The 27,942-nt window shown below is 31.5% G+C and overlaps 1 protein-coding gene across 1 annotated transcript; it reads left to right on the forward strand.

The window, feature by feature from the left end:
- Positions 1–27,942, forward strand: LOC121126439 (uncharacterized). The gene is made up of 3 exons (XM_040721764.2): positions 1–133; positions 23,316–24,052; positions 24,355–27,942. The coding sequence occupies exons 2-3, from the start codon at positions 23,316–23,318 to the stop codon at positions 25,070–25,072; spliced, it is 1,455 nt and encodes a 484-aa protein (XP_040577698.1). The 5' UTR covers positions 1–133; the 3' UTR covers positions 25,073–27,942.

Below are 27,942 nucleotides of genomic sequence, written 5' to 3' on the forward strand. Positions count from 1 at the left end.
TTAGTTGAATCGTTCTTCTCAGTTATTAAGGTGGTTATAGATATTGCAGTTACATTAAATGGAAAAACTTGGAAATATGGCTATGAAAGAGTAAACTGCACATCATTTCACAGACCTTTTATAATTTACAAAGGTAAAAAAATGGATCCATGAACGAAAAAAGCTTATTTATGTAATAAATAATTCTATTGATCATATTTATGTAAAAAGTGACTATTAAAAATGTTTGATAACGCAACCAAAAAAAAGGGAGAAATGAATTGATTGAGGAATATTAATTAACCATTGAACCATTAATTAATCATTATTTCATAAAAAACTGCTTTCATACGAGTTTTGTAATGGTTTGTCAAACATTACATATAAATAATGACAAATAATGGTTCAAGACCAACTTAATTTTTTCCGTTCCGTCTTAGGGGATTTTCTACACCCATTGAGACCGTCATCTCTGACGTTACTGGCAACTGGACTTTTTTACTTTTGTGTTTTTTCATAATCAAAATGTACTTAAAATATTTATTAAACAAGAGACATGTTGAAATATGTAACAATGATATAATCAAAACATTTAGACTGATACAAATACGATTAATATATTTAATACTAGGGCGCCATTATATATATAATGCCAATATTGTATTCAAAATATTAATCAATCACCTGTAAAATTTGGAGCCAGATACTTTCATGGCGAAGATGCAGAATTGAAAAATTAACGATCACTGCTTGGAAGCTAATGTGAAAAAGTCATTTTTGTTAATGAGACTCACAAGTATTCCTTTATCATCTTTCCTAGAGTGGAGTCATCAACGTTTATACAACTTAACACAGATTTTACCACGTCAAATGAATTGCAATTTAATTGTTTTTAAATCGTTGACGGATTTTGTTTTGTTTCAATTGATGGACCGATCCTCAAATAATTATTTTCTCCTCTACATTATTTTAACTCTCCCGTTCATACTTTTACATTATCATGCAACCTTTCCTCGTATAAGAAACAGAAAAAAACCTCCAAAATCAATTGTTATTTAGCCAATTGTTTTGATATATGGAATTATACATAATTTTCAATAATTATTGGGAATTGTGTACAGCTATATAGGAGCTCATTCCCATTCAAGCAATCAACGTTGAGAAATCTGATTATGAGATGTATTTCGGACTAGACTGCGATTTGAAACTTCATCGTTTTCAAATCGTGAACCGATGATTTATACAACAGACTTAATTTTCTATGATGTTTTCGGGGGTCAATGTTCACAATTTTAAAGAACACATGACGTCATTCAGAATGCATCTATATAATTGATTAATACCGAATTTTAAATGACCAATTCATAGCAATTTTATTGTCTGACGGATCCTGAACGAATTTATGTATCAGACTGATCCAGGCCAAACTTGTTTAAAGGAGTTTTAGCCCACAAAAAATCATAACAGTCATAGACGGGTCTATGATTTTCAGGCCTAAGCCCAACTCTAGTAAATACCGAGCGATCCATTAAAACCTGAACTTTTTGAATTTTAAAGAATTTTAGCAGCAATGATAGCTTCCTGGCGGTGAAGAAAGGCCTGGCATCCCTTGCATTCTTAGGGCTTGGTTTAAGATGACAGACACTACAGGTATTTCCCTTAACATGCTCCCAAATGGTATTGTCGAGGGAGTTGGCATCAGGGTTATAAGGCAGGGCCTAAAGTGTCAAAAAAAAAAGAAGAAGAGTTCAATAGAACTTAAAAGGCTTATTTAAAACTCCTTCAAAAGAGTCTCTCAGTGGAGGGATGGGTTTCTTTCATTGTTTGTGTCAAAACCTTAGGAAAGGATTTCCACCCACTTTTTTGATAGCTCTGTGGACAGGTTTGTGTGAAACTCCGATAGCTCAGGAATGGACATCATGGACTAGAGGGCACTGGCTAGGCTGTTTTCTTTTCCTCCTCAGAGTCCAGTTTGGCCTTTTTTCAGAGGCCTTCTTACTTTCCAACGTTACGGACTTTTTGACGGTGTATACGGGGGTCCTCGAGACGCTCAACTGCTTTGAGTGTAAGCTAGAGACCTCAGGTTTGTTTTGTTTTGTAACTAACTGTTTATGCTTTCATAAATCGAAATATGAATACATTTTAATCATTCAACCTTTATTAATTATTTAATTAGTAAGGGTTCAGATTTCAATTGATCCCCCGGTATCCATAATTTGCATTAGTACTTAGTAACCATTGAAATATATTCAATTGCCAAAAATACAAAATAATTCTAAGCATTATGCCTCTCACAAACAAACTAAATATGTTATATAACTTTAAATAATGTTATTTCTCGAATGTAATAACATAAGAAAATCAAAAAAAATAAGCATACTTTTTTCATTTTGCCTGCAAAATTTGAGAAGTACCCTTACACTTTTAACACACCTCGTATAACTGATTTTATAATAATAAAAAATATGTATAAGTATTTTTTTGATACTCTGGATCACACCACTGTAAGTGAAGTAGTAGAAAACGAAAAAAACCATTCAATCCTTAACAATTATAAGTTGACCTTCAAAGCCTTTTTTGTATATGGAAAAATCATTTTTCAAATCATAATTACGATTCAGACTCATACTTTGACGTGAAAGAACTAAACTAATATCCGTGGATAAAAAAATAGTAGTATTTGAATGATTAATCATTCAAAACGTTATTTGATTACATTGAAGTCCTGAAAATGTGTATAAGGAAAAATATTGATCACAATTAAGGATCGTATATCAAAAATAAAATGAAAAAATATAACTTGTTGTTTTATAGGATGTTATACAAGTAAAGAACATACTAAGATTGCAAATTCGAAAAGGAACAAAATTTGTTGTGTGCTTTTTCTTATTTTGTGTTCAAAATGTACCTAATAGGTCGCAGTGATGTTAATTTCCCTTCTGAATTAAGCCTTAGTGTATATTTTTTTACATATTCAAAAATATGTATAAATTGACATAAACTGGAATGGGCAAACGGTTGAGCATAAAAATTCTCCCTAAAATCAAATTTGAAATTAATTTGTTTGAAACTTTAGGTCTATTATACATTTCTTACGTTTTGTGTTACCTTCATTTCTCAAATTTTAATGGGTTCTTACTGTGTCCATATAAAATCTTTGTACCATGTTTAACAAAAACATATGCCGAAAATTCGCTGTAATTTTGATAAGTAACAAATTAATTCTATCTATCTTTGGTGCTATTTCAAATTAGAGGGTTCTTCTCTTTATAGGAATAATTTATTGTCTCCTCCCCCCCCAAAAAAAAAAGAACTAAAATATGTAACAGACAGCTGATATTCTCAAGGATTTACTCAGAAATTTAGCTATAGTGTAGAGAAGTAGTTTCTAACCTGTAGGTCGTAACCTCAACTTAGGGTAACTTTAAAATTTGCATGGGTTCACCTTAAGGCTTCAAAGAAGTTGTTGTATGATACGGAATGTTCTTGTGTTGTATTCTGGTGTTAATATCAACATTCTATAATTATAAAAATCCACCAAAATTAAAATTTAGGTCGTAAAATTTTTAGAATTCTCATGATGAATCGACAGAGAAATGTTAGAGAAAGGAAATATTAAGAGAAATTTTTAAGTGAAGGATTTACCTTCAATGATAAAAGAGAAATTGAAAGACCATTATTTGCCATTTGCATCGAAATTTTGTAAATAAAGCATCATTTTCAGATATTTAGAAGTCAACTTTTATATGTACTTTTTCATAAGAGTAATTAATTTGTTGATAGTTATTGACTATAATTTATGAAAGAGTTTACATATGTGTGGACGGGCCAGGTTTATTAATTATGTGCTCTTTGTTTTGTTTAGAGCTTGGCCCATAATTTCTGCCACCTCAATTTTGGCAGTAGAAGGTCTGAGATCCTCTGCCTTTTTGCTTCTTGCTCACTCATGATGAAAGATTTGAGAAATGTACACAATTCTTTACTTATGCAAAAAGAACTGGAGATTAGGAATATGCAGGAAAAAATAACATAGCCTCTCTATTTCAATTACATATTTTGGCATTTATTAACAGTCCACGTTTTCGTTCCAAACCCTGTATATGTTTTTCTTCCAAGATATGTGAAGTTTTTTATTACATATTTCATATATCTTATTTGTCTTAATAGTCTATCGATATTTTTTTTATTAAAAAATCCGTGGACGGACAGCTAAGGGCCTGTCCTAAGACTGGACTGGACCGGACCGAATAAATCAGGACCAACACAACACTACCTATAATCCATACTCAATTTTGAAACAATCAATCTAGCATGCTTTTTTGTTGACGGGCCACACTTTCGAAAATACTCATTGTATGTACAACAACTTTCGACATGCGATGTAAAAGTTTCACTATGGTAAGGATTGCAATCCAAACTTTAAAAGACAGTTTTTTGTTTGTTTGTAAATGATATACATACATACACGAGAATAAATATTACAATTAAAAATACTTTGAAGGTAATTTCAATTTCATTATTCGATACTTTAAAAAGGTTTATAAACATCAAGTATACAAAAGTATTGTATGTGAAAAAATATTTTGTGTTTGTATCGACAAGTATATTATATGTAGAAATAGTTATAGAGGGAGTGACAATTTTACCTTATTTTTTCATGCTGGCAATCAGGCTGTAGAGGGTGTATTTTTATTCTAGAGGGGGAAAACTAAAATTTTCTTGGAAATACATAGAGTAAGTTGCGATCATTACTGATAAAAATCTTTTGATGGTATGACAAAATAATTCATAAAATAAAACTAATTGCAATTGAGCTTTTGTAGTTTTATTAATGCAATTTATGAAAATATGTTAATTGCTTCAATTTATGTTATACAAAAGACGAATTTGTTAATTAACTTTTATTTTTGAAAATTGCAAAAATCTTTGAAGGAAAATAACTCCCCGGATCAAAATGATAAAGATCTAAAATTGACGTTGATGGATCTAATGTGACACATGAATTGTTATTTGGTGCAATATGTATATCCAAATAAAGTCATTAATATATAATGTATTTTGGAAAAACAAAAATTTTTAAGACCTCGTAAAACCGCCAATTAATAATTACGTAATCAATTAATCACCTACAACTATGAAATAAGGTATGTTCGTACTTAAATTTAACATTATTTTTATCAAAATTCTACCCTTTTAAAAAATATTTTAATGATTATAGTTGGTATAATTTTTGAAAAATAGTAAATTCCAAATAAATTTTAAATAATAGTATAGTCCTTTTATTTTATATTAAATTATACGTATGGAAATCTGCTCTATAAAATTTAAACATAATATGTCCAATAGTTTTGCAGTTATTTTAATTTTAATTAAGGATTTATATTTCTCGAAAAATTGACATATAATAGTTGCAAAATAAAAAATAGCTGTTTTTTTATGAGAAATTAAATAAAAAAATACCCTCTGTATTAAAAAAAAAGCATCATTTTTGTGATATACTATAACATGTGGTGTACCAACATAGAGACAATCATTAACATAAATTGACAACAAGAGAAATTATCTTATAAATTTTTTACTTTATAATTAAGTAGATCCAACCCAATAATTCAGGGACGTATTTGAGTCCGTTATAGGTTTAGTATACAAATCTAACCCATTATCTTTTTGGATGAAAATCATTCTATCTTGCTTTTGTGTTAACGGGGCATGCATAAATTCCATATTGTACCAAACTTTGTGCAATAACCTTTCTGTAAGTAGAAATTAAAACTACTCTAATTACGTTATTATGAAGTGGAAACTAAATAAACAAATAACAATAAGGTAGGACTTATCTAAAAAAAAAAAAAAAATAGGCATATTTTCTTTTTACTAGAAATTTATATTATTCAAATATTTTTCGGGAAAAATATAATTTTCCGTAAAAAGAAACTAATTATTGTAATTTTTTTAACTAATTTAATTTAATATTAGAACTATTTTTCCAGACAATTTAATTTTCTGTGACTTTATGAAAAAATTACAAAATTAAATTATTGGTGATCAACAATTTTTAGTAAATAAAAAGTATATAAGTATTAACAAATTTGAGAATAACAATTTTTGGAAAATGAAAAACTTTAAATATTAATTCTTTTGTGAATAACTCTTCACTTTTGTAATTTTATTCCGAAAATTTAATATTTAATTTCCACTTTGAAATTTTTTATTTAATTTTTTTTTGCGAATAGATTTTGATTTTTGAAATTTATTTTACAAAATCTTACTATCTGAATTTATTTTTTGAGATAGCCATAGATTTTTGAAAAACTGAATTTCCAAAAATTTAGTTTGTTAATGAAGAGATGTCGATTTTTATAAATTTAATATTTGAAATTAGTTCCCAAAAAATTGAATTTTTCAAATTTGTTTTCAAAAAATTGAATTTTTCAAATTTGTTTCCAAAAAATTGTATTTTCCAAATTTGTTTCTAAAAAATCGTATTTTTCAAATGAGTTTCCAAAAAATTGAATTTTTTGGAAACTCATTTGAAAATTTTTGAATTTGAATTTTTTTTTTTGAGCTCTCTGAATCATTAATGTAGCCGCCCTTGGTGACAAAGATAGATTCAGAGCGGCGGCAGAAGGCATGGTACACGCAGCAGGTGCAGTCCTCTGACATGGCATCCCAGTGCTGGCTGACAGTGGCTTTGAAAGCTTTGTTTAGATTACACACAATGCAGGTCTTCTGCTGGACATATACCCAAAAGGTATAGTCGAGGGGTTGACATCAAGGCTATAAGGGTGCCAAAAATGTCAAAAAAGAGTTCAAAAGATTAATTCAAAAGTGCTGTGCATTATGGAGATGTTTTTCTTTCATTGATGGTGCCAAAAGTGGACTCTCAACCCTCACAAGACGCTTTCCATCTAATTTTTCAATATCCCTCTAGATATCAGGAATGAAACTCCGAGATCTCTTGGAAGGGACTTGAAGGGATTATCATGGACCATTTCTTTAACTCCTCCGGTATCAGTTTTGCTTCTTTTTTTTTACAGATTCGTTATTCCTCTTCATCGTTTCGGACTTGCAAACAGCTTAGACGTTGTTACTGGAGACGCCCAATTGCTTGGTGTGCCTGAATGGAAATTTGTCAATTACGTTCAAATATCATTTTCTTGACTTGTACGTAAGCAAGAGAGATTTCGTTTGATTTGTAACTAGTTTTTATAGTTAAATACAGGGGTCAGCCACTTTTTGGAGAGTAGGAGTACAACAGCTGTCGTTGCAGAGTCGTGGTGGAAAGCATTGTTATTGAATATATAAGTGATTTTTGTATGTTAAGAGAAAAAAAGGATTCAATATAATTTTATTTAAACAATACCCTCATTTTGTATTACAAAAATTATTATAAAAAATGAATATAAAAATAATTTTCAAGAAAAATCTATGCTTAAATAACAAAAAAAGTAGGAAGAACGCTCATAATTTAATAAGACCCTTGTTTATTCTTATTTTGTTATATTTCTTCAATATCAGGTGAAGCATTTGTTGATGACAGGAGCGAGCCATTATCTAGATGGTCGTCACGCAATCTTGCTCTCAAATTACTTTAAGTGTACTTCATATTGGAGAAAAAGTATACATAAGCATATGTACTTACAAACAACAACGTCATCAGTTTTGTGTTATTCCTACTATTTTTATATTTTCCAGTTGGTTTTATATATTTCTTATAGAGGTCACAAGTGGATTCGAATTGAAATTTCCATTTCAAAGATTCATTACATTGCAAGTCAATTAATTTCCTTAGTGAACTTCTGTTTTGTAAGAAGTACCAAATAATTAAAATATAGTCAAGTCAGCAAAACAAAAGGAAAACTCTTTTCTCAAATCATAAATACAGCTCACGAAGATGTCTGTTATTGTATCACTCTTGTGATTTTGGAGACTTGGTAATTGATAATGGTAGTGTTTCCTTTTTTGAGCAATGATTCCCAAAGTTGAAGCTTTCTCTCAGAAGCAGTAATTTGACCAAACATCTCAAATATATACAAATAATAATGATAATAAAAATTTGTGAACAAAAAACGTTATTTCCTGGGGCAAAACATCCTAGAAACGAAAAATAACATTTTGTTTATCCTGTACAACTATTTTACTATCTTCCTTGGTTTTGTTCTTTCATTTATCTCATGGAATAAGTGAGAATGAATGAAAGTTCAAATCCATTTCCATCAACATTAACCTCAATCAAAAGTTAATTTTAACTCTAAGGACGTTCAATGCTGAAATACATGATATAACATGTATTTTCAATATAATTTCCATTCATTGCAAAAGGCTACTCCACTTTTCAAGTAATATAAATTGGCAATGAACACGTAGTTTTCAAATAACTGAATTACTAATAAATATAAAAATATTTATTTTTTGGATAATCAGAGTCAAACTTTTCTTTCAATGGATGTTATTTATAAATATTCTGTTTTTAAATGGAAATAATATTATTTAAAAAGTACCTCTAATAAATCATTTTTATTTGCAACTTTTTAAAGCTATTAATAAAAATATTTAGTTTATTTAGAAACCAACCAAATTTTTTTTTTTTTTAAAGAAAGGACTTCCTTTATGATGTCATTTTGTCTTTTTTTGCACTGGTAGGTTAAAAAGAATGTCTCTACACTACCTTTTCTGTATGTATTTTGACTGAATGTACGTAAATAAGGGTGGCCAGCCTCGGGTCAAAATTATTTTGTTTAGTATGATTTGGACCAATATTTCGGACCAGATTTCGATCTGAGAATGTAAAAAGAAAATTAATCCTTTTCAAATCGTGGATCAATTTTTCCGTCTCAATCTATGGAACGATGAAGAGATTGATGAAATCCTGTGATAAATTAATAATATTTTTGTACAATTTGATTAGGAAATGTTCAACAGAAAATAAGAGACTGAAACATCTGATTTAAATAGATATATGGAACGTTTGTGATAGAGAGGTGATTTTATTACCTTGAACAAGGGGACTTGCTAACTTATATCATTTGGGAGCATTATCAACAACGTAATTTGGAATCACTCTTTACATTTTGTATGAATTGTATAGCAAATAATAGTAATATCCAAATCAGCCTTTTCAAAACAATTGAGGCCCCTGGCAATGGCTTATGATATGTTCCCTCTGGAAGTCTGTCTTTATTTTATGAGCAGCACGCTCTGCTGTTGATTCATAATCACCACAAAACTCTGTTTCCTGGCTTTCCAGACAAATAACCTGCCCAGATTGAAGAAGTTTGCAATGTCAACATTGTCTCGTTCGGTGTAGATCATATCAAGACACTCTGGCTTGTCATCAATTGTAGAATAAATAGTTCGTTGATCGATGCCATTTTTTTAACACACACCACACCCTTCTAGATAGAACCCTGAAACAGCCAACAAATTGTTACAGCTGTCGCAAGCGTTGAAGATCTAATTGGCAATTGCGGTTGTAGGCGATTATGTTACCTTGGGTCTGGTAATAAGACCAAGCACCTTCTCATTTCTCCTAGACATTTCGCTGAAGTGACTGAGTGAGAAGTGCTATGACTTCATTGGGAAAGAAATATTGGTCCCCAGGAGTCGGAATCGTAATCTGATGGATTATTTTGTCAGGGGCTACATTGAATCAAAAACAAAACGAAGATCTCATACAATCAAGGATTCTCTTATTGCCTCCATCTTCATGGAAAAAACGACCTCGTCAACACAGAGCCTTCTTCTGGACCTGGATCCAATCCATATATTATGTTGGAAGCAGATATATCCAGTGTACTATTCAGACCATTTTTCAAAAAATCAACCAAAAAATATGGCTTCAGGGACAATTTAAATATTTCGGAAATATGCACCATTTGATCTTAACATCTGAAAATCTTAATCGGAGAGTCTTTTTCTGAAAGATAAGCTGAAAATCCTCGATGAGCAACTTTCCATCTGAAAATTAGCAATTATCCGGATTTTATAGTACAGGGAGCGGGGATCAAACTGTCGCCAAAATATTTTTCTACAAACAACAACACAAAATATACGTTTTTTAACTTTTTTATTGAAAATCAAAGCTATGACGAGCATATAGGTATAGAGTAGCTATTCATTTGATATAATCACCGTTGGCATCAATAACAGCCTCAATACAGCCTCTGAACCGGCCGCAGATTCTTCTGACCATCTCATTGTCCATGTTGCCGAATACCTCCTTGATGGAGTCCAATATGCTGGCCTTGGTGCTATGAGAATGTCTGTTGGTATGTCGAGAGACATACCAACAGACAAAATAGTCCAAAAGATTAAGGTCAGGAGAGTTAGGAGGCCACAAATCCTTGGTTACGACGTCATAATAGTTCTCGGTTAACCACTGCATGGAGATTTTGGACACATGGCAGGGTGCTGAGTCCTGTTGCCACACCCAGGGCCTGTCTCCGACCACCCCTTGGATCCAGGGCAGAACCACCTTCTCCATAACATCCAGGTAGACCTTTGTACGGGGAGCGGGGATCAAAGTGTCGCCTACTTTAAACCTTGATAGCTTAAGACGACATCATCAAATAAAAAACCGGTTACCAAATAGGAAAGCTATTCTTGTCAGCTAACGATACGTAGTTCAGTTAGAATCATGCCGACATCATATGAGGAGATAAAGAGCTATAAGTGGAACGAGGAGCTTTCGAGGTCCACCGTAGTCATGGCATTTGTTAATAATGGAGGTGAAATCTCCAATTCAACGATTGCTTCAACCTTAGGAGTGAATTTACGGACTGTTCAGCGTATCTGTAAGAAGCAAGAGGACACCTGGGATGTTGATGCCACCATAAAGAGGGCACCCAAGGAGGAGGGCGCCGACAGGAAGGTCAGGGACACCGACTTTGTCGACAAGGTGAAGAAGATGTTTGAGGATGACCCTACAGCAGAACAACAGGTGGATAGCCACCTGCACCAGCCATGGGAGGAAGGTAATGAAGACCAAGTTACCTGTAACGGTCATGGTGTTCGGGGTGGTCAGCAGTGAAGGTCATGTTATGCCTCCCCACATGTTTGAAACGGGTCTAAAGGTCAATACATACAGTAGTTCCCAGAACTACCCAAAGTTATTATGCATTGACCAGCAAACAAATTTTGCTTCAATAGTATAGATGAATTATCCTTTTTACACTCCTTTTTTCTGAACTCAACTTCGATGCTCTCTAGTCAATACCAAAATAATACTGATAATTGAAAACTGCTTTAGAAAATAAAAATAACACTTCAAAATTAGCAGTAATATACGACATTACACGAAGTTATTAGGCTTCGAGAAAAAGACAAACTATGCTTTAATAATATATATACATATGTACTTAATATTTAAAATGCTTCTTTTAGGAAGGCTAGATTTTAAGTATTAGATAATAATTTACGTCATTGTCAAAATTGTATCAAAAATGATACCATCTTTGTTCTCGTATTTAAAAGGATGAACATTCATTTAATGTGAAAATAAGGGGAACAATAAATTGTAAAAAAAAATTGTATTTTTATATAAACATTACATAATCTTCAATAGCTGAAAATAAACACAATAATAGCTTCTCATGTATGAGAGTATTTGTGTTGAGACTCGCTCCAAGACCTAATTTTTTTTTTTTTTTTTCAATTTGGTCTTAAGTAATTTCCATATAAAACTATTTTGCCTTATAGCATAATGCCTTAAAACCATTTTGCTTCAACGATATTTGACCTTAATATTTGAATAAATTACATTTATATGTGGTTATTGTTTACTTTGGTTGAATTGGATGTTTCCTTTGAATTTTCTGCATCAAAATAGCATGTATTTTGATTTATAAAATGCAAATTTAAACGTTAGTTTTCTCTTAGAATAATCATTAAATTATGTATTTGCCTCATATTATGCTTGTTCGTTAATCCATGAATCTTTTCTAGTATGAATAATCCATCATGTCTAATGATGTATTATTATCGGAGATGGGATTGGAAATTGTTCTATTCGAATCCTTGCCATATTTATTTATTTTTGTTTTCCTTATCATACTAATTTCATTACCTACTTTTTTTTCTGGTTCAAATCCATTACATAGTGAGGTTCTGCTAGTGTATAACTGAAATATTCGGCCCTAATTCCATCATTTTTACAACAAAAAACAACTATTTAATGTACTTAATAGTTATACACATAACATATTTTGGTTAACAAATTCCCAGGGAACTTTACTTTCAATCAAAAGTAATGAAAACGACCTATAAATCTCATTTATTTATAAATTAAGGTGAAATTTTCTTGAGAGAATATGGATGAAAGGCAATATGTCCGAAGGCAAAATAGTTAAAGGTACAATTACCTTTCACCGATTTTATTTGTTGAGAGGTTTGAACCGATATTTTGGGCCAGAACAAGATAGGACGGGTACACATTTTCTTGGATCTATGTGGTTTTGGAATCTTTAGACGTTTATAAACATTTCAATTTTGGCTACACAAACTTTTGGATTCAGAAACAAACATAAAGTTTGACAGATAATTGGGTCATATTTTTTTTAACAGTTTACCAAAAGTTCGCACCCGAATATATTAAAATATGGATTGACCGTATATTTTACTCAGTACTCATGCGGAAACAATAAATAACCCAATGTTATTACGATTATAACCTAACTACTAATTATTAGAAAAATTATTGTTAATATAACAATGAACCGGTCGTTACAATTATTATAATTTGCAACCTCTCCTGCAAAAAGAAACAGTAACAGGTCAAAATGAATTTTATTGTTTGCCAATTCTTACAAACTAACAGTAACGAACAAATTCCCCTTTATACCCCCGAAATTTGGGGTTAAATCGGGTACTTGCAGGCCCTAAAACATTAAAAAAACACCGCTTTTTGATAAAATTAATTTTAAGGGCCCTTCTAAGCATCTAAATTTATTCCTCGAAGATAAATAGTTATAAATACATCTTTCATATTCGTATTTCGGGCTGCTTCCGGGTGCTGCAGGTTGCCCAAACGAGATGAAACCCAAAACCACCTCAAATTTTGTGGACCCTTCATAGTTTTAATGTAAGTAGTAGTAGTAGGTTTAATCTCGTATTTGGCCCAGCCGTACCCGAAAACACCTCCAACATTTGCTTGTAATTTGTGGTTGTGAGTGGCTCTTATTGGTTGCTTAAATAGTGGCAGTGAGTTTCACCCCCATTTTGGAACCAAGCCGTACCCACAAACAGTCCAAACATTTGGGGAGAATAGGGATTGTGAGGAACTGTTAGTGGTTGCTTAAAGGTAAGGGTGGATTTGATCCACTTTTGGGAGTCGGTGGTATCTAAAAATTCGTAGTTTCTAAGTGAGTTGTGAGAAGCCTTTACTGATGGTTTATATAGAATAAGTGGTGGTATATATCAGGCAGCGAATGTATGGATGGGATATATCGCAACACCATTGGGAGGAGCCCCTTATTTTATATTCTACAGTCGATGTTTTGTCAGTCGACATTTGATCTATTTGACGTTTTCTCCATTTGATGTTTTGCTGGTCGACGACGTTTTGTCCACCCTCCGAAACTATTATTCAGTATTGGTTGATAATAATTCACAGCTGAATAAAAATAATTCGCATCCAAATAACAATATTCCCAACACTTATTAAAGAATGAGAAGAAGAAAGTTAGACAGCTGATATACACAACAAATGTACATTTGTTTGTATGTGGATGAGGTTATGGCGTGTGAAATAACTACGCAATACAACTGATAATGTAATATTGCTTCCCTTCACTTATATCTATATCAGACGCTAGACTTAAATGTAATTGTTTTCAAATCCTGAACTGATTTTTTAAGTCTTAATCTATAAGCGAATCCCCTTTTCAAACTCCCTGATGTAGGAGTTGTACAAATAGGATTTATGCAATACATTTAACTTCATTTGACATTTTTTAGACTATCTTATGTAAACTAGGGTGGTCTGATAATTTTACGACCTCATCGTGAAAATGGCAGCACCCATAAATAAAAGATAATCACGTGACAGTAGCTCCCCAAAGTTTCAGTCATTTTATATTTGATGAGTTTTTTTAGTTTACTCATAGAATATTCAATAAATAGACAAAATCAAGTTCCATGAAAATATTTTTAAATTAAATGTAATGATTGACTTATATGTGACAAAGCTCAATATTTGACCCAGGTTTCACTGCCAAAAGTGTGAATAAATATTTAGGATAAAAAATTAGTGTTATGAATTGTTTAATGAGTCTTTTCTATGGTTAAAATGTCTGTAGATTATGATTTCGTAAGTTTCAATCCTGTATTTTGTGTCGTTTATGTATATTTGTGACCAATTTGCCCGAAAAATGAATGATTGAAAGCGACAATTTTTTTGAAATCCCAATTTTGTAGACATATACAATCTACAATGCACATTTGAATTCCTGTTAAAATGATAAATAGTTGTCAGGACTTTAAAATAAAACTGTTTGCTTTGTTGTTTTTTCCATAACTTTTTTGCAATTGTTGCTTAAAAAATATGTATCAACTGGCAAACGGAAATACAAAATTATCAGTTTTTGAGAACCCGTACTGGAAAGGGTTAAAGACTTGATTACCTATCTTTTTTATTTTTGTTAATTTAATAAGCTTGAAATTGATGCCTAATTTATATCTTTTCTTGTACAGAAACATATCAAAAAATAAAAATCTTACTCTCTAATTCTATTTGCGTATGAAAAAAATACCGTCCTCAAAATGAAGGGTACATATGAACGTACATATGATCATTTTCACCTTAAATAGTATGCTTTAGTCCTTTAGGTGGATGTATTTAATTTTCACTTAGCAAGTGTAATATTTCGGATGTTTTTTTTAACAATTTACACATTGAAAATTTTATGCGTTATTTTGCATAACAAGAGGCCTCGACAAAATTATAGAATGAACAACATTGGTGAAAGTTTAATTGATTATGCCGAGGAAATATGAAAATGATACCCAATTTGAGTCAAAGTAATTAATATTTCTTTAATTTATTTTTTGGGGATCAACAGAGTCTTGAACTTTGAACAGAATATCCTTGTTTTGGAACGTATGATATAGTGTAATCACATGAGAAAAATTAAAAATTTGGGCCCCTTGATTTTCTCTATTTCTTCTATGTCAATAAACATATTTGCAATACTCCCCGTAGAAATGAAGGTGTCTAAGTAATTTCTTTTAATCATTTCTTTGTTGATTTCTAAGCTTAAGTTGATTAATTTTAATTATACTTTGTCTAAATACATCTTCTGTAAGACAAGCAAACGTGCATTGTTGAGACTATTCTATTTTTATGACAGACATACTTGAGTAGATTCTGCAAATAAAAATTAAAAGTGGATAAATATAATATTTGCACAATGAATCGCATATTTTTTGTCAACCATGTTACATAAATGTTATTGCAGAACAATAAAAGTAACACTCCATTTATTAATTTTGGGATACATGGAGCTGGCATCTTATATCCTTGCATTATACAGGCTCTTTCAGATAAATTGTCCTTCAGATAGTTGTACTTATAACTTTAAATAATTTTTTTTAAAAGTCACTTATGAAATTTATTAAAGAGAAATCTCTTTAATAAATTTCATAAGTGACTTTATAAAACCCTTTTATTTGATATTTTCTCCATTTTGGGGAAGGACTTTTCATTGAACATGTTCAATCGTCTTTTTGAATATAAAGCTTGGCTATAGGAGCTAGTTCCAATGTTATAGAAAGAGGTTGGTTCAGAATTATCTTGAGTTGAAGAACAAGTTCGGACTTTTTAACGTTAATCCTAGGTAGCGTGACATCTAACGGGTGTATCCTTGCGTTAGGATGCTTGCTCCATAAAATTGGGTGAACTTTTCAATGTTTTCATGTTAACATGAAATGGCTTAGCTTTCTATTAAATAGGCGTTTAAAAATACAATCACTATTGAACAAATTGAGAAAGATTCGACTCACTCGAATGATAATGCTAGCAATGGCAAGCCCTTTTTTTAGTCAATTGATCAACTATTAAGATTAAGATTAGCCCACAAACAAAATTCTGTTCAAATTCAGATAAATTAATTCCATGATTTATTGTTGAATTCAGTACTAATTCGAAATTCAAATTCAATTTTCCCCCTAGAATGATAATAATATACTCTTGCGTCCAAAAATTAAGGCTGAAATTCAAATTGATATTAACACCGCCGGAACAGAAATAGAACAAGGAATCAATAATGATTACAATGAGAACAGAGGAGAGTGATAAGTAGTGATGTGGAAATTATGATTACATCTATTTAATATATATATTTCTTTTTTTTTTGAAGGAGACTTTGTTTTTTATAATTTTTTGGAATAAAATCCAAAAAAAAGTAATTAAAAAAAAAATCAAATATCTATAGGTATTTAAAAAAATTATAAAATTAAATTTTTTGAAAAGAAAATTCAAAAACCATTAGCTGTAAATAGAAAACGAAAATTTAAAAAAAATTAAACTTTATGTACAAAATTTCAAAAATTATTTTTTTTTGGAAAATATACTCAAAAATCCATGAATATTAACAAAAAAAAATCCAAAAGTAAAATTTTCAGTATTAAATTTTTGGAAAAAAAATGTGGACAAAATTAATAGCCATTTGCAAAAAAAATTCATACATAAATCTTCAAATATCATTTTTTTTTTTTTAATCGATAAATATAGACTAAAATAAATTTTTTTCAAAAACAAATTGAATAAGTAGTTTTGTTGTAAAGGTCATGTTCTGCCCCTGGCTAAAGTTAATTATCCTTTCACCCACCTTCACTGCATACAACTCAGTTAATTAAATGTAATTGAATATTATCTCAAAAGGAATGAAAAAATTAACCCCAATAAGAACGATTAAGTCGTTAACTTTTAACTCTTTTCCAACTTTTTTTTCTAAATATTTTATTTAATACAACCCTGTATGTTAACAGCTGAAATTTAGATCAAGCTTATTTCCAACTTATCGCCTATATAAATTTTGTTATCTATGGATTAGGTTTAAAAAATCAAAAGTTGATAAAAAGACACACAAGATTTGTTAATGATTGTTAATAGCATTCAGAAATATAGATCTTTTTTTTTTTGTAATAAATATTATATATTTGCCCTTTAATATGTTAAACAGGGTGCAGTTTTACTATTAAGATTTTTTTTAAACCGATTTTTCTTGGGAACCCTAAGTCGTACAGCTTTAAAACCCAGTTTATCAGATTCAGCAGACAATTTTGTATAAATTATGTTTACAATGTCTTGAAAATGTCCTCCCAGTACAACCGTCGTGCAGTCAATCATTGTCGCCCCCCCCCGTGCGGGCCGTGCGCCCAAAGAGATCATCAACTTTTTCAAGTTGTTTTCTGCCACCGTGTACAAAGTTGCAAATGAGTTCAAGGAGTCTGGAGGGATAGGAACACCAGTATGGAAGAAAGCAGATCGATCTGCGTCCACAATTGGCTTTCGGATAATTTTGATATCTTCTGGTCTAAGGACATGTGGCCCCTTAGCTCGCTGAACTGCAATCCTTTGGACTATTTCGTGTGGGGCGTCTTGAAGAGGGAGTCCAACAAGCGTGACCACAACAATTTGGCTTCTCTCACAGCCTCCATTATTGAGGCTGTGAACAATATGAATAAATATCACCTGATCAAGGCTTGCAGGTGGTTCTGCGCCAGGTGGGAGGCCGTGGTTGAGGCTGAGGATATTTGGATTAAATAATTAGGATGATGGAGGGTCCATACGATTGTAAACAAAGGGATTTGTAAACATCTATTCTAATTTCAGAAATAAAAAGGTTTATGTCCTGATTTCGAAACTTCTGACTAGTAAAAGCGCACCCTGTATATTTTAATTCATACAATTATTAAAAAGTATGCTTTTTTGAATGCGGGACTTGAATAAGTTTTTATTTTTTTATTTGGTCCTTACTCTAAAACGTTTGGCAATCTCTGCTCTATATAAAGTATTTAGAGCCTTTTAAATTAATTATTTTTAGCCTAAGGCTCACTGTCTAATTTAGAGCGTTATAGCAATTTGAAATCCCCCTCCTATACAAAATTAGATGCCAAATAACGCTTGCAATTTCTGGTTCCTTTTAAAAATAAAGAATAAATATTATTTAATGTTATTTATTTGACGTTTATTATATACAAGGGTGTAACATTATACATTTTAAGGATAAATACCCATGCATTAGAGTAATTGAACTGATATACATATATGTAGCTTTCATATAATTGATTAAAACGTCCATTAGAAAGTTCAATTCCAATAAATGTCCGCTATCTTTTCTGGAAAAAAAATAAAAATTTGAGATAAAAAAAATGGTTCAATGGGTGGGTTTGCGAAACAGATACTTCCAAAGTATTGAAACAATTTTAGTCTTTTTCCTTTCACCTGAGAGCAGTACTGCTACTCGTAAGGAGTTTAATCTGTCGTAGGTATGAGTTATATAATTGAAGGAACATAATTCAAACCGTGTATCCCTACGTAGGGATATTTTATCGTCTTTTGTAACTAGGAATGTGAATCCCCACAAAACCTAATATGGTAAAAATACATTAATTTTGAGTATGACTATTAAATTGAAGAATTGGATTACTTGGTCGTTCTGATTCATCCTTTTACTTAATATAAATGTATATTTTTGACGGCACATTCGTATCCACCCATTATTCCAATGAATTCAAATATTTTCATTGAATTCAATAGAATATTCTAGAAGCACACTTTTTACTTTTAACTTGATGTTCAGGGGCTTGTCCCTTTGAGAAGGATCTTTGGTTCATTCATTAGCTCTCATCTCCTTCAGGATAACTCATTCTGGAGATACACTTTAATATAAAGGTGCATGCTAGAGAATTCCAATGCATTAGTGAGCGGTGCTCAATATTTTTGAGCGAGAGTGCATTCATTGTTTTGAATAAGGAGCAGGAGCGCACTTATTCTTTTAGAAAGGGGATAAAATTGCCTGAGATTTGGCTCATTTACATATATTTATATTATTTTTTCGGTTTCTACCTCTTATAAGATAACATCAAAAAAATTTAGATTTAAATAATACTTTAAAGATTGAAAAAAAAGATGGTTGGAGTTATGTCTCCAGATAAGCTAAAATCTTTTTTTTCTATGGTGAGGTAGTTTTCTCTTTTAGTCTAAGAATTCTACGATTTTCTAATATATCAAGTGTTCGGAAATTAAGAAAGCTTTATTGGAAGCACGGCAGTTTCTTTCTATTTGATGCTTTAAAAACACTCATTAATCACATTTTTAAATATGGTACCTGTCCTTACATTTCCTCAAAAAAAAATGGTCTGAATTATGTCTTAATGATTGATAAATCTTCTTCACCATTGACACCGATCTATTTGTCTTCATTGACTCTGTGTTGAATATCCCAAATTATCTTCCTCTACATTCCTGAGAAATGTCATCAAGATTTGTCATTCTCTTTTCGAATATATTCCACCTAGCATCTTCATTTCTCAATCAGGCTACAATCCTGTAAACAATTATTGCATTAATACAACTCATGCATAATTCAGCCCTCTCAGATGATTCTTTGTAATCAGAGTAAAAAATAATTACAAGATTCATGTGGATGTCTATTTTCAAAACAAACTATATCAAGAATTTTTAACGTTTTACCTGTAATTTCTTTTTAATGACATCCACAATATCATTCACTGATTTTGTACCGTCTTTTGGGATAAGTAAATTAAAACGGTCATCCCATGTCATGCTAAAAGAAAACTAACTCCACAAAATCATTACTTGTTGTTTTATTGGTTGAAAACTAGCCTTCTTGGAAATCTTATACTCTTTGAACTTTTATCTCCACTCATCAAAGTCCTCAAATTTAATATCCAGATCTAACTCCTCAGGTGTAGGAAGTTGTATTATGTTTTTCTTAGTGGAATTCATCTGAGCAGATTCATTTTCATTAATTTTTTTATAAAAGACTTCATTTATCCTACCTTACGATGTAATTCGTTCATCTTCAGCTCCATCTCAACTTTAGAATCTATTTCATTTTTCTATTCTTTGATATTTTCCTCGTCAGGCACAAAATTTCTTCACCTATCATTGATTTGTTATTAATAGCTCTTTTTAACGACTCTAAAGCAATTTCCATTCTATGAATGTCCTCTTCTCAGTTAAAAGTTGTTGAATAAGTTTCTCATTTTCATTATTATGGCTCTACATTTATCCACTTCTCTTTTTCATGAGCCCTAGAATGCCCTCCATACTAATATAATGGGTTGAATTTTAAATTAAATTAGATAAAAATAACCAAAATTAATGAAATGACAAAAAACCATGCAAGAAATCCCCTTGAACAAATTTGATTAGTGTATATCGGTCTTTCAACTATTTACATTGCGTATATCCTTCATAAATATTTAAACATACAATTTTATGAAATAAATAAAAAATATATCAGAAATATTATATTCAGTGGAAGAAGTCTTAGCAAATTATTCAATCTAGATTTACATCAAATGTCCTCATTTGATGGATCCTTCACGTAGGGTAGAGCATGTTGAGGAAGGGTTGGCGTAGGAAAGGATTAAGATTCTTTGTTTACTAACTATTATAGAGAGATTGGCTTGTGGACGATATTATGATTATTTTGTAGTGGATCCTACCAAACTGCACCATGTGATCTATTCAGTCTTAGTTTATAAATAGAGACATACAAAACAGGTGTAGAAAAATTAATGAGACTTTCTAAAAATTCAATTTTGAATAAATTTTTTTGATTAAATCTTAATGATTCGATTATTTTGAATAGCTTAGATTCTAAATCATGGATACATGTACATGCTGTAAACAAATATTATGTATATATCGTGATGGAGGCAAGAAGAACCATCATAGGTAATTTAATCCTCGGACATCATGAAGGCGTTTAACGTCAGAAATCGTTGGCTGATTGGGCAACCTTAAGGACAAACCAAGAGTGAACTCTGAAGAGATCATGCAGGCCCTTAAGGTCAACGCAACGTCAGAGTATGCCATGAAGAAGAAGGTGTACCTATGTAATTTAGGCAAGGCCCTCTGTAAGGCTAGAGGAAGGTCGCTTAGGTCAATCCTTTCTAAACAATAAAAATAACTCTGTCTTAAGCAATGTCAACAACACTTATCGTTGACCCGGTCTACAACAAACAAAATGATCAAATGGTATGCTTTGGCATGGCTGACAACAGCATCAGGAAAGTCATCAACACCAAACATCCAGCATATGTGATGATGTTGGGGATTGTGGAATCAAATGGAGAAAAAAATGTATCTGAGTTGGTTTCCTGTTGGATACAAGTTACCTGCTTCCAACTAATTGGTGTTTTTGAAAGAAAACGTGGCTTCATAAATCACCAAGACCATGAATAAGTCCAACAAGGCCACATTCGTATTTCTGTAGCTCAGAACTCCCGCCCATACTATAAATATTATGCATGAGCGGATGGTTAGCACCATGAACTTCTGGCCCAAGAACCTTTGGCGACTCTGAGCTCAGATCTGAATTTACTGGATTACTCCATATGTTGGCAAATTAAGAAGAAGGCCTGCAACCCGAATATTGATGCTCTGAAGATCTCTGTTAACCAGCAGTGGAGGTTTGTTCAAAAGAAAAACGTTGGCAAAGTGTGCAAGGGGTTTGGGAGGTGGTTGGAAGCTGTCATTGAGGCTGATGGTGGCCAGATTCATAATTAATGTGCATTGTTATAAACAAAATATTATAACATAAAAATTTTTATGCACAACATTATCCTGATCAATTAAGAGTATTTGAATTACTACTTAGAAGCATGTCTCAGTACATTTTTTACTACCGGTATATACGGAGATATTTAATTATATAGATTAGAAAAAAAAAACACTTTACGATACGGGTTGTCCCCTCTGAAACATGGGCACAAAGTGTTTGAAAGAGCTAGATGAATAGATCAGTTGGTTTTGGATTGGAAATTATGTTCCGCGCTTAGAAATGTGGGTTTCTCTTTTTAAAAAAAAAAAAAAAACAGCTCTGAGGTATACAGGATGATGAATATTATGAAATTTGTCTTTTACAAATCTCCCATAATATTTGTTTTCTCTGTCTATTCGACGTATGAGACGTTGACACAAGATATTACAAATTATTCAAACCTCAGAATATATGCAGTTTTGTAAGGTACGGTATTACGTAGTAAACAGACCTTTGGTTTTTAAATGCTATGGGCTAGCAGGCCAGCGTATTTAGTGAGCCCTGTTTATAACACCCCCATCATATCTTCTGGATTACTCTCTGTCATTTATGAGTACATGAAAATGTTCAATCCGTTTCGTATACATATACCAATGATAGCCTCTGTGTGTAGTATAAATGAAATTAAATGAGGAAAAGAAAATTCACACTTCATATTGCCAACTTAAAAAAAAAAACGGAGGAACTAAAAAATATATCCCATATCCCCCACTGTGGAGATGACGTCACTGTATCTCTTTCCGTTATGCCACATGCAACTTTTTTTCCCTTCCTAGAGTTTACTAGTTTCTTTGGGTTATGCAGTTAGTTATGGAGTAATATTCAAAACTCCTAGCGGACAAAAAACAAATTTCTTCAACCATTTCGTTGTACAAATATTAATCGCTTGTTTTTCTTTTCACATCTTGGTTTTCAATTATCATATTTAATTCATTTGTATCCTTATCACTAATAGTTTGTGGGATAGTTTTTTCGAGCCTGCAGCTCGAGCTTATTTGAGTTTTGTTACTGGTTCGTATCTACAACATAAAATAATTAAATAAAAAGTGATGAAGGAAGTAGTTTTTTGATAATTATTAGATGCTAACAGTAGTACCCAGCATTATCCGGAGTAATTAGGGGTCTGCTAAAAGACAAATATGGCTTTAAAAAAATTGAAAATATCGCCCAAGAATCTTCAGTGTTACCCTTAGTATTTCATAATCATACATAATCAATTCGTATGACGTCTTCTCTCCTCAAGAATGAAATAATAATCATAAAAGTGTTATATTGATGATTATTTTAGTCTTTCTATTGCTCAATAATAAAAACCAACAAAATTAATTAACAAAAAAAACCGAAAAAGAACAAAAAAAATAGATATTTAATTTCAATTATAAACTGGACCAAATATATTAGAACTTTAGAATGATTTATAAATATATATTCTGCAAAAAGTCTATTTATCAGATCTTATTTTATAAATTTGTAACGTGATTTCCAAGCAATAAAAATACTTTATTTATTTTGTTACTAACATCCCACAATTTTTATTTCCAGATGTTTTTTAGCAACCAATCCGACTTCTCAGTTGGAAACTGTCCCAACTTCACAGACTCTGAGAAAATTATTCTATCCACCGTCAACTTTTGGATGCGTGGTGTCTCTCAAACTGTGATTGCAATCCTTGGTATAATTGGAAATGTTATTTCGAGTATAATTATTTCCCGGAAGGAAATGCGAAACTCCTTCAATCTCCTCCTTGTGAGTCTTGCCGTCTTTGACTCTACATATTTATTTGGATCCATTTTAGAGAGTTTTCGAGAAGAGTTCCTTATGGCATCAGATGCTCATATCCTTTTATTTCCATATCTCTTATATCCACTGAGTCAAATGGCCTTTACCGCATCAATTTTCATGACGGTAGCCATTGCTTGGGAGCGCTATACGGCCGTGCATTTTCCTCTAGACTATAACTTGGCTATGAACGATTCGAATGCCATGAGGAAGAGGCTTGTTATGTATGTTGTGCCTGTTGTTGTACTGGCTATACTCTTCAATTCTGCAAAGTTCTTTGAAGCAAAAATTTACTATGAAAAGGTCATAGACGATGGGAACACGACGTTTTCTTACATTCCTCGTGTAGGGGTTGCAGAAATGCGGACGCATCCCATTTATATAGTGTATCATAACTGGGGAAGGCTCATTGTGTTGGGGATCATTCCGTTTGGGCTTTTAGTTTTTTTCAATTACAAGATTTTCAAGGACATACGCGAGAGAAGAAAGAGAAGAATTAGGTAAGAGTTGTCAACTAAATTATATTTGTATTTCTTCCTTCTTTCAAAATCGTGAATTTAAGCTGTTTGCCTTAGCTAAATATCCCAACATAATTTATAGCTCTTTTTGATAAAAAGTAAAGCAAACCCCAAGTCTTAAACACTATAAATCTCTTTCCCTTTCTATCTCTTCTGTAGCAACTTTAAAATATTTGTACTTAATCTTTACATAAATTTATTTTTGTTAGAAAGCTTTTTGCTTATCTCAAAAAATTATATATCCAACTCATAATGGCAACATGACTTCTCTTTGTGTATTCCAGAATATTCCGCCGATCACGAAGCTCCAATATTTGTAAATCCACTTCTTTCCTCTCATCTCGACATCCAACCCCAGCCAAGCGTACCAAATCATATAATCCATCTCGTTCAAACGCCTGCTCTGTGGTTAATGCTCCAATACCTCTGAACGGAGGTCGAGAACGGAGCTATCGTCTTCCAGTCTCAAAGTTAGAAACAGGGGGAGTAGGAGGAGTAGTTATAGAAGATGAAGAGAGCACGGAGTACTCTCTTTCAAATCCCACCCATCTCCAAAGGAACACACATTCAGTAAATCAGCCCATGGTTCCCATTGGACGAGTAACTGTTCCTACCCCTGCCTCCTTGGGGGCAGATCCAGAACAACATGCCCGAATAAAACGACGGAATGTTCAAAGTCACAATGAGAGACGTCGCAACTTTGAGGATAATTTGGCAGGGATTTTCATGGGCTTTGTCTCAGTTTTCCTTATATGTCATATCCCACGTCTTCTTCTTAATATCCACGAATTAATAACAATCAAAGAGTATCGGTTTTGTCGACAACATGGACTCATGGGTTTCTCCCTTTGGTCTCTTCTGATGATTGCACTCTCTCATTTCCTTCTTGCAATTAATTCCTCTACAAATATTCTTATTTACTGCTTACTCAGCTCAAAGTTTCGTGAAGAGTGTGCTGTTCTCTTTCGGAGAACTTCGAGACGATTTCGGGAGATTTTATAAGTAAATAAAGTTTGACTCAATGTTTCATTTGTCGTTATTTGTTTTTATTTACTTACTTTCTGTTTGTGTTTGACGGATAATATAATGATGGGACTATATCTATTGATTCTTTAAAAAGAGTGTCCAAAGAATACCCATATTCTAAATAAATTATCAAATCAATACATGTTATTTATATTTGAATATACTTTCATTAATGTTTCCAAATACCTACATTAGGGTGGCCTTTTTTTATATTTTTGAGAAATATTGAAAAAAAACATAACAGGTGGCAATTTTTTTTCCTTTGGGCTTAAGATACCGTTTTTAAGCTTTAAACAGTTTTGAAAAATATTTAGAGGTAGCTCAATAGCTCCATAGTTTTGAATTTTTACGATGTTATTCAATAATAAGTTTTTGACTCGACTATCATCTAAGCACTTTGTCTTCGAACAAACCTATTAATATAAGAAATTTTACTTAAATAAAATTTGCTATTTAATATTTATTATGATTTTTTTTACTAACTTTTTGTGCTAATTGTTGAAAAAGTGCAAAAACTACTATAATTTGCTTTTTTAGCTGTATGTCCATATGTCAGCTTGTAAAAAAAGATATCCTTATTTACAAATAATGTGTTGCAAATCATTACCAAATGTCAATTTATAACTCAAATAAAATAAAAAGGTATTTTTACGATATTTTTTTTTTTTTTTTTTTTGAACTTTTACTCTACTATTTTTGAATAAAGGACGTTTTCAGGCAAATTCATTTAATAAATCGTAACTGAGCACTGAAAAATACTCCTTTGTGATGACGTTAACCTGTTACTAACCTTTACTTCATCCAAAAAGTCTTAACAGCCAAATTTTAATCAATAAGTAAAGTAATTGAACCTTATTTTATTTTAAACTAAGATAACATTTCTGAGCACTGCTATTTAGTTCTAATTTTTCGTGATGGAAAATATATGTTCAAATTCAGGGCATATGCCTTGACACACAAATTCAAGTACACATAGGTCTTCTAGAGCTTGTTTTTTTCTTCAGAAAAATAAAATAGCAAAACATATGCTATCTCTCGCATGTAGAAAACATATTATAGAATTAATCATACGCAAAGTATTCCATTCATGTTTTGGACCTATGTTCAAATGATTTCTGGAAAAGTATACATCCATTAGTACAACTAAGTATAATACTGGAATTGAAAATTGTTTTTTAGCTTGTTTCCTGGAAGATATGCGACAAGAGTCCCTTGATTATTCGAAGAAGTGTATGGAAACAAATCTTACTCGACTCGACTATAAAGAATTCCATACCCTGATAGTCAAATTCCTTGGTGATGTATATACACGAGGTGGAAAATTTATGTCACTTGAGGATATACATAACGTCCAATGGCGACCAAAAAAAATTTAATCCTAAAAATTTGAATATTTCGATCTTAATTCAGATTGACAGACATAGTGGATAAAGAACTACTCAATAAATGTGTGTTTGTAATGTGAGTGTATCTCTGAGCCTCCATGTCTCCTCTAAAGCCTTAAGTACACCCAATAATGACTTGAATTTAATTAAATCACCTCCTAAAATATTCTTCCATGAATCCAGACATATCAAAGTCAGCATCAAAAAGAAATATTCATGTACTTTATTGTGATACTTGTCGAAATAAATTGTTGGATTAGTTCTATTTGACAGTGCGTTTAGTTCAGAATCAAAATACTTAAAGGGTTGTCAAAATTTAAGTAATGCAACTCAAGAAAGGCCTTTCCTTACTTGCAATGAATTAAAATAAAAAAACTTGAAAGATTTTGATAGAAAAAATCAAATAAACTCTGTAAGCACCTACATGATACATTTTTGAAACAGATCCTGACTTATGGAATTGTTGAGACGACTACTGGAAATTTTGTGATACTATTATTAATTAAAAATTTGTTAACAATCAAGCTGAGCGTAGAATTGGTCTCCTTTTAATGATCTTCGACCATCTTATGAACCGTAGATCCAATTCCTGCTTCAAGTAGTCCAAGATCATAGAAGCTTATATGCCCGTGATTTAACCAACCAGACTTGATTAAATTTTAACTTGTAAACATGTGTGTCATAAAAATAATAAAACTTTAGTATGTTACATTCAAAGTTTAGATAAATAATAAATTAAGAGAATAGGAGAAAGTTTTATCATATATATGAAATATATATTTTCGATGCGTTTTGATATTTCTTATGCTAACCTCATAATAAAATTGATCTAAAATGATAATTTTCATATATAACTAGCCTATAATAGTTCTTAATTACGACTACAACGAAGGTTTTGGATACATAAGAATTATTTAGGTTATAAACACTTTTTATAGCAAAAAGGTCAGTAAAAAAGGTTAAATTTATAGTAATTTTACCAGCTCTATCTAATTCAAGTTATGAAATTTACCATTCTTTATTATATCAGAAACATAAAAATGAATATAATTTCTTATACGAGTAGACCGATAGACATAGGGCCAAAAATTTAAGTTATAGGACGTAAGTCGATATTTATAATTTTTTTTACTGCAAATTTATTCAGCTAAATTTTTTGTGTTATTAGGTTTAGTGTTTAGATGATATTCAGGTCAAAATATTTTTGGCTGAAAAATGTAAAATTTCAAACTTTGGAGCCGTTGAATTATTTTTATATATTGATCAAAACCGTTCAAATAGATGTTTTAAGCTAAAAAAAACTGCGATCCTGACAGCTCATCATTTCTCAAATTTAAAAAATAAGCTACATCCTAATCTACTTACCAAAAATTAGATTTATTCTAATAATTATATGTGAATTTCTTCCTGCTATGATAATAATGACAAAAATAAAATAAATGAATTCTTACAGTAACAAAA

The sequence above is a fragment of the Lepeophtheirus salmonis genome, chromosome 11, assembly GCF_016086655.4.
Source record: "Lepeophtheirus salmonis chromosome 11, UVic_Lsal_1.4, whole genome shotgun sequence".
NCBI lineage: Eukaryota > Metazoa > Arthropoda > Copepoda > Siphonostomatoida > Caligidae > Lepeophtheirus > Lepeophtheirus salmonis.

What these genes read in the sequence shown, in the direction of transcription:
- LOC121126439 (XM_040721764.2), top strand. Translation starts at nt 23,316, where the DNA reads ATGTTTTTTAGCAACCAATCCGACTTCTCAGTTGGAAACTGTCCCAAC. An exon ending in AGAAGAAAGAGAAGAATTAG is followed by an intron (nt 24,053 to 24,354) that starts GTAAGAGTTGTC and finishes TGTGTATTCCAG; the next exon opens with AATATTCCGCCGATCACGAA.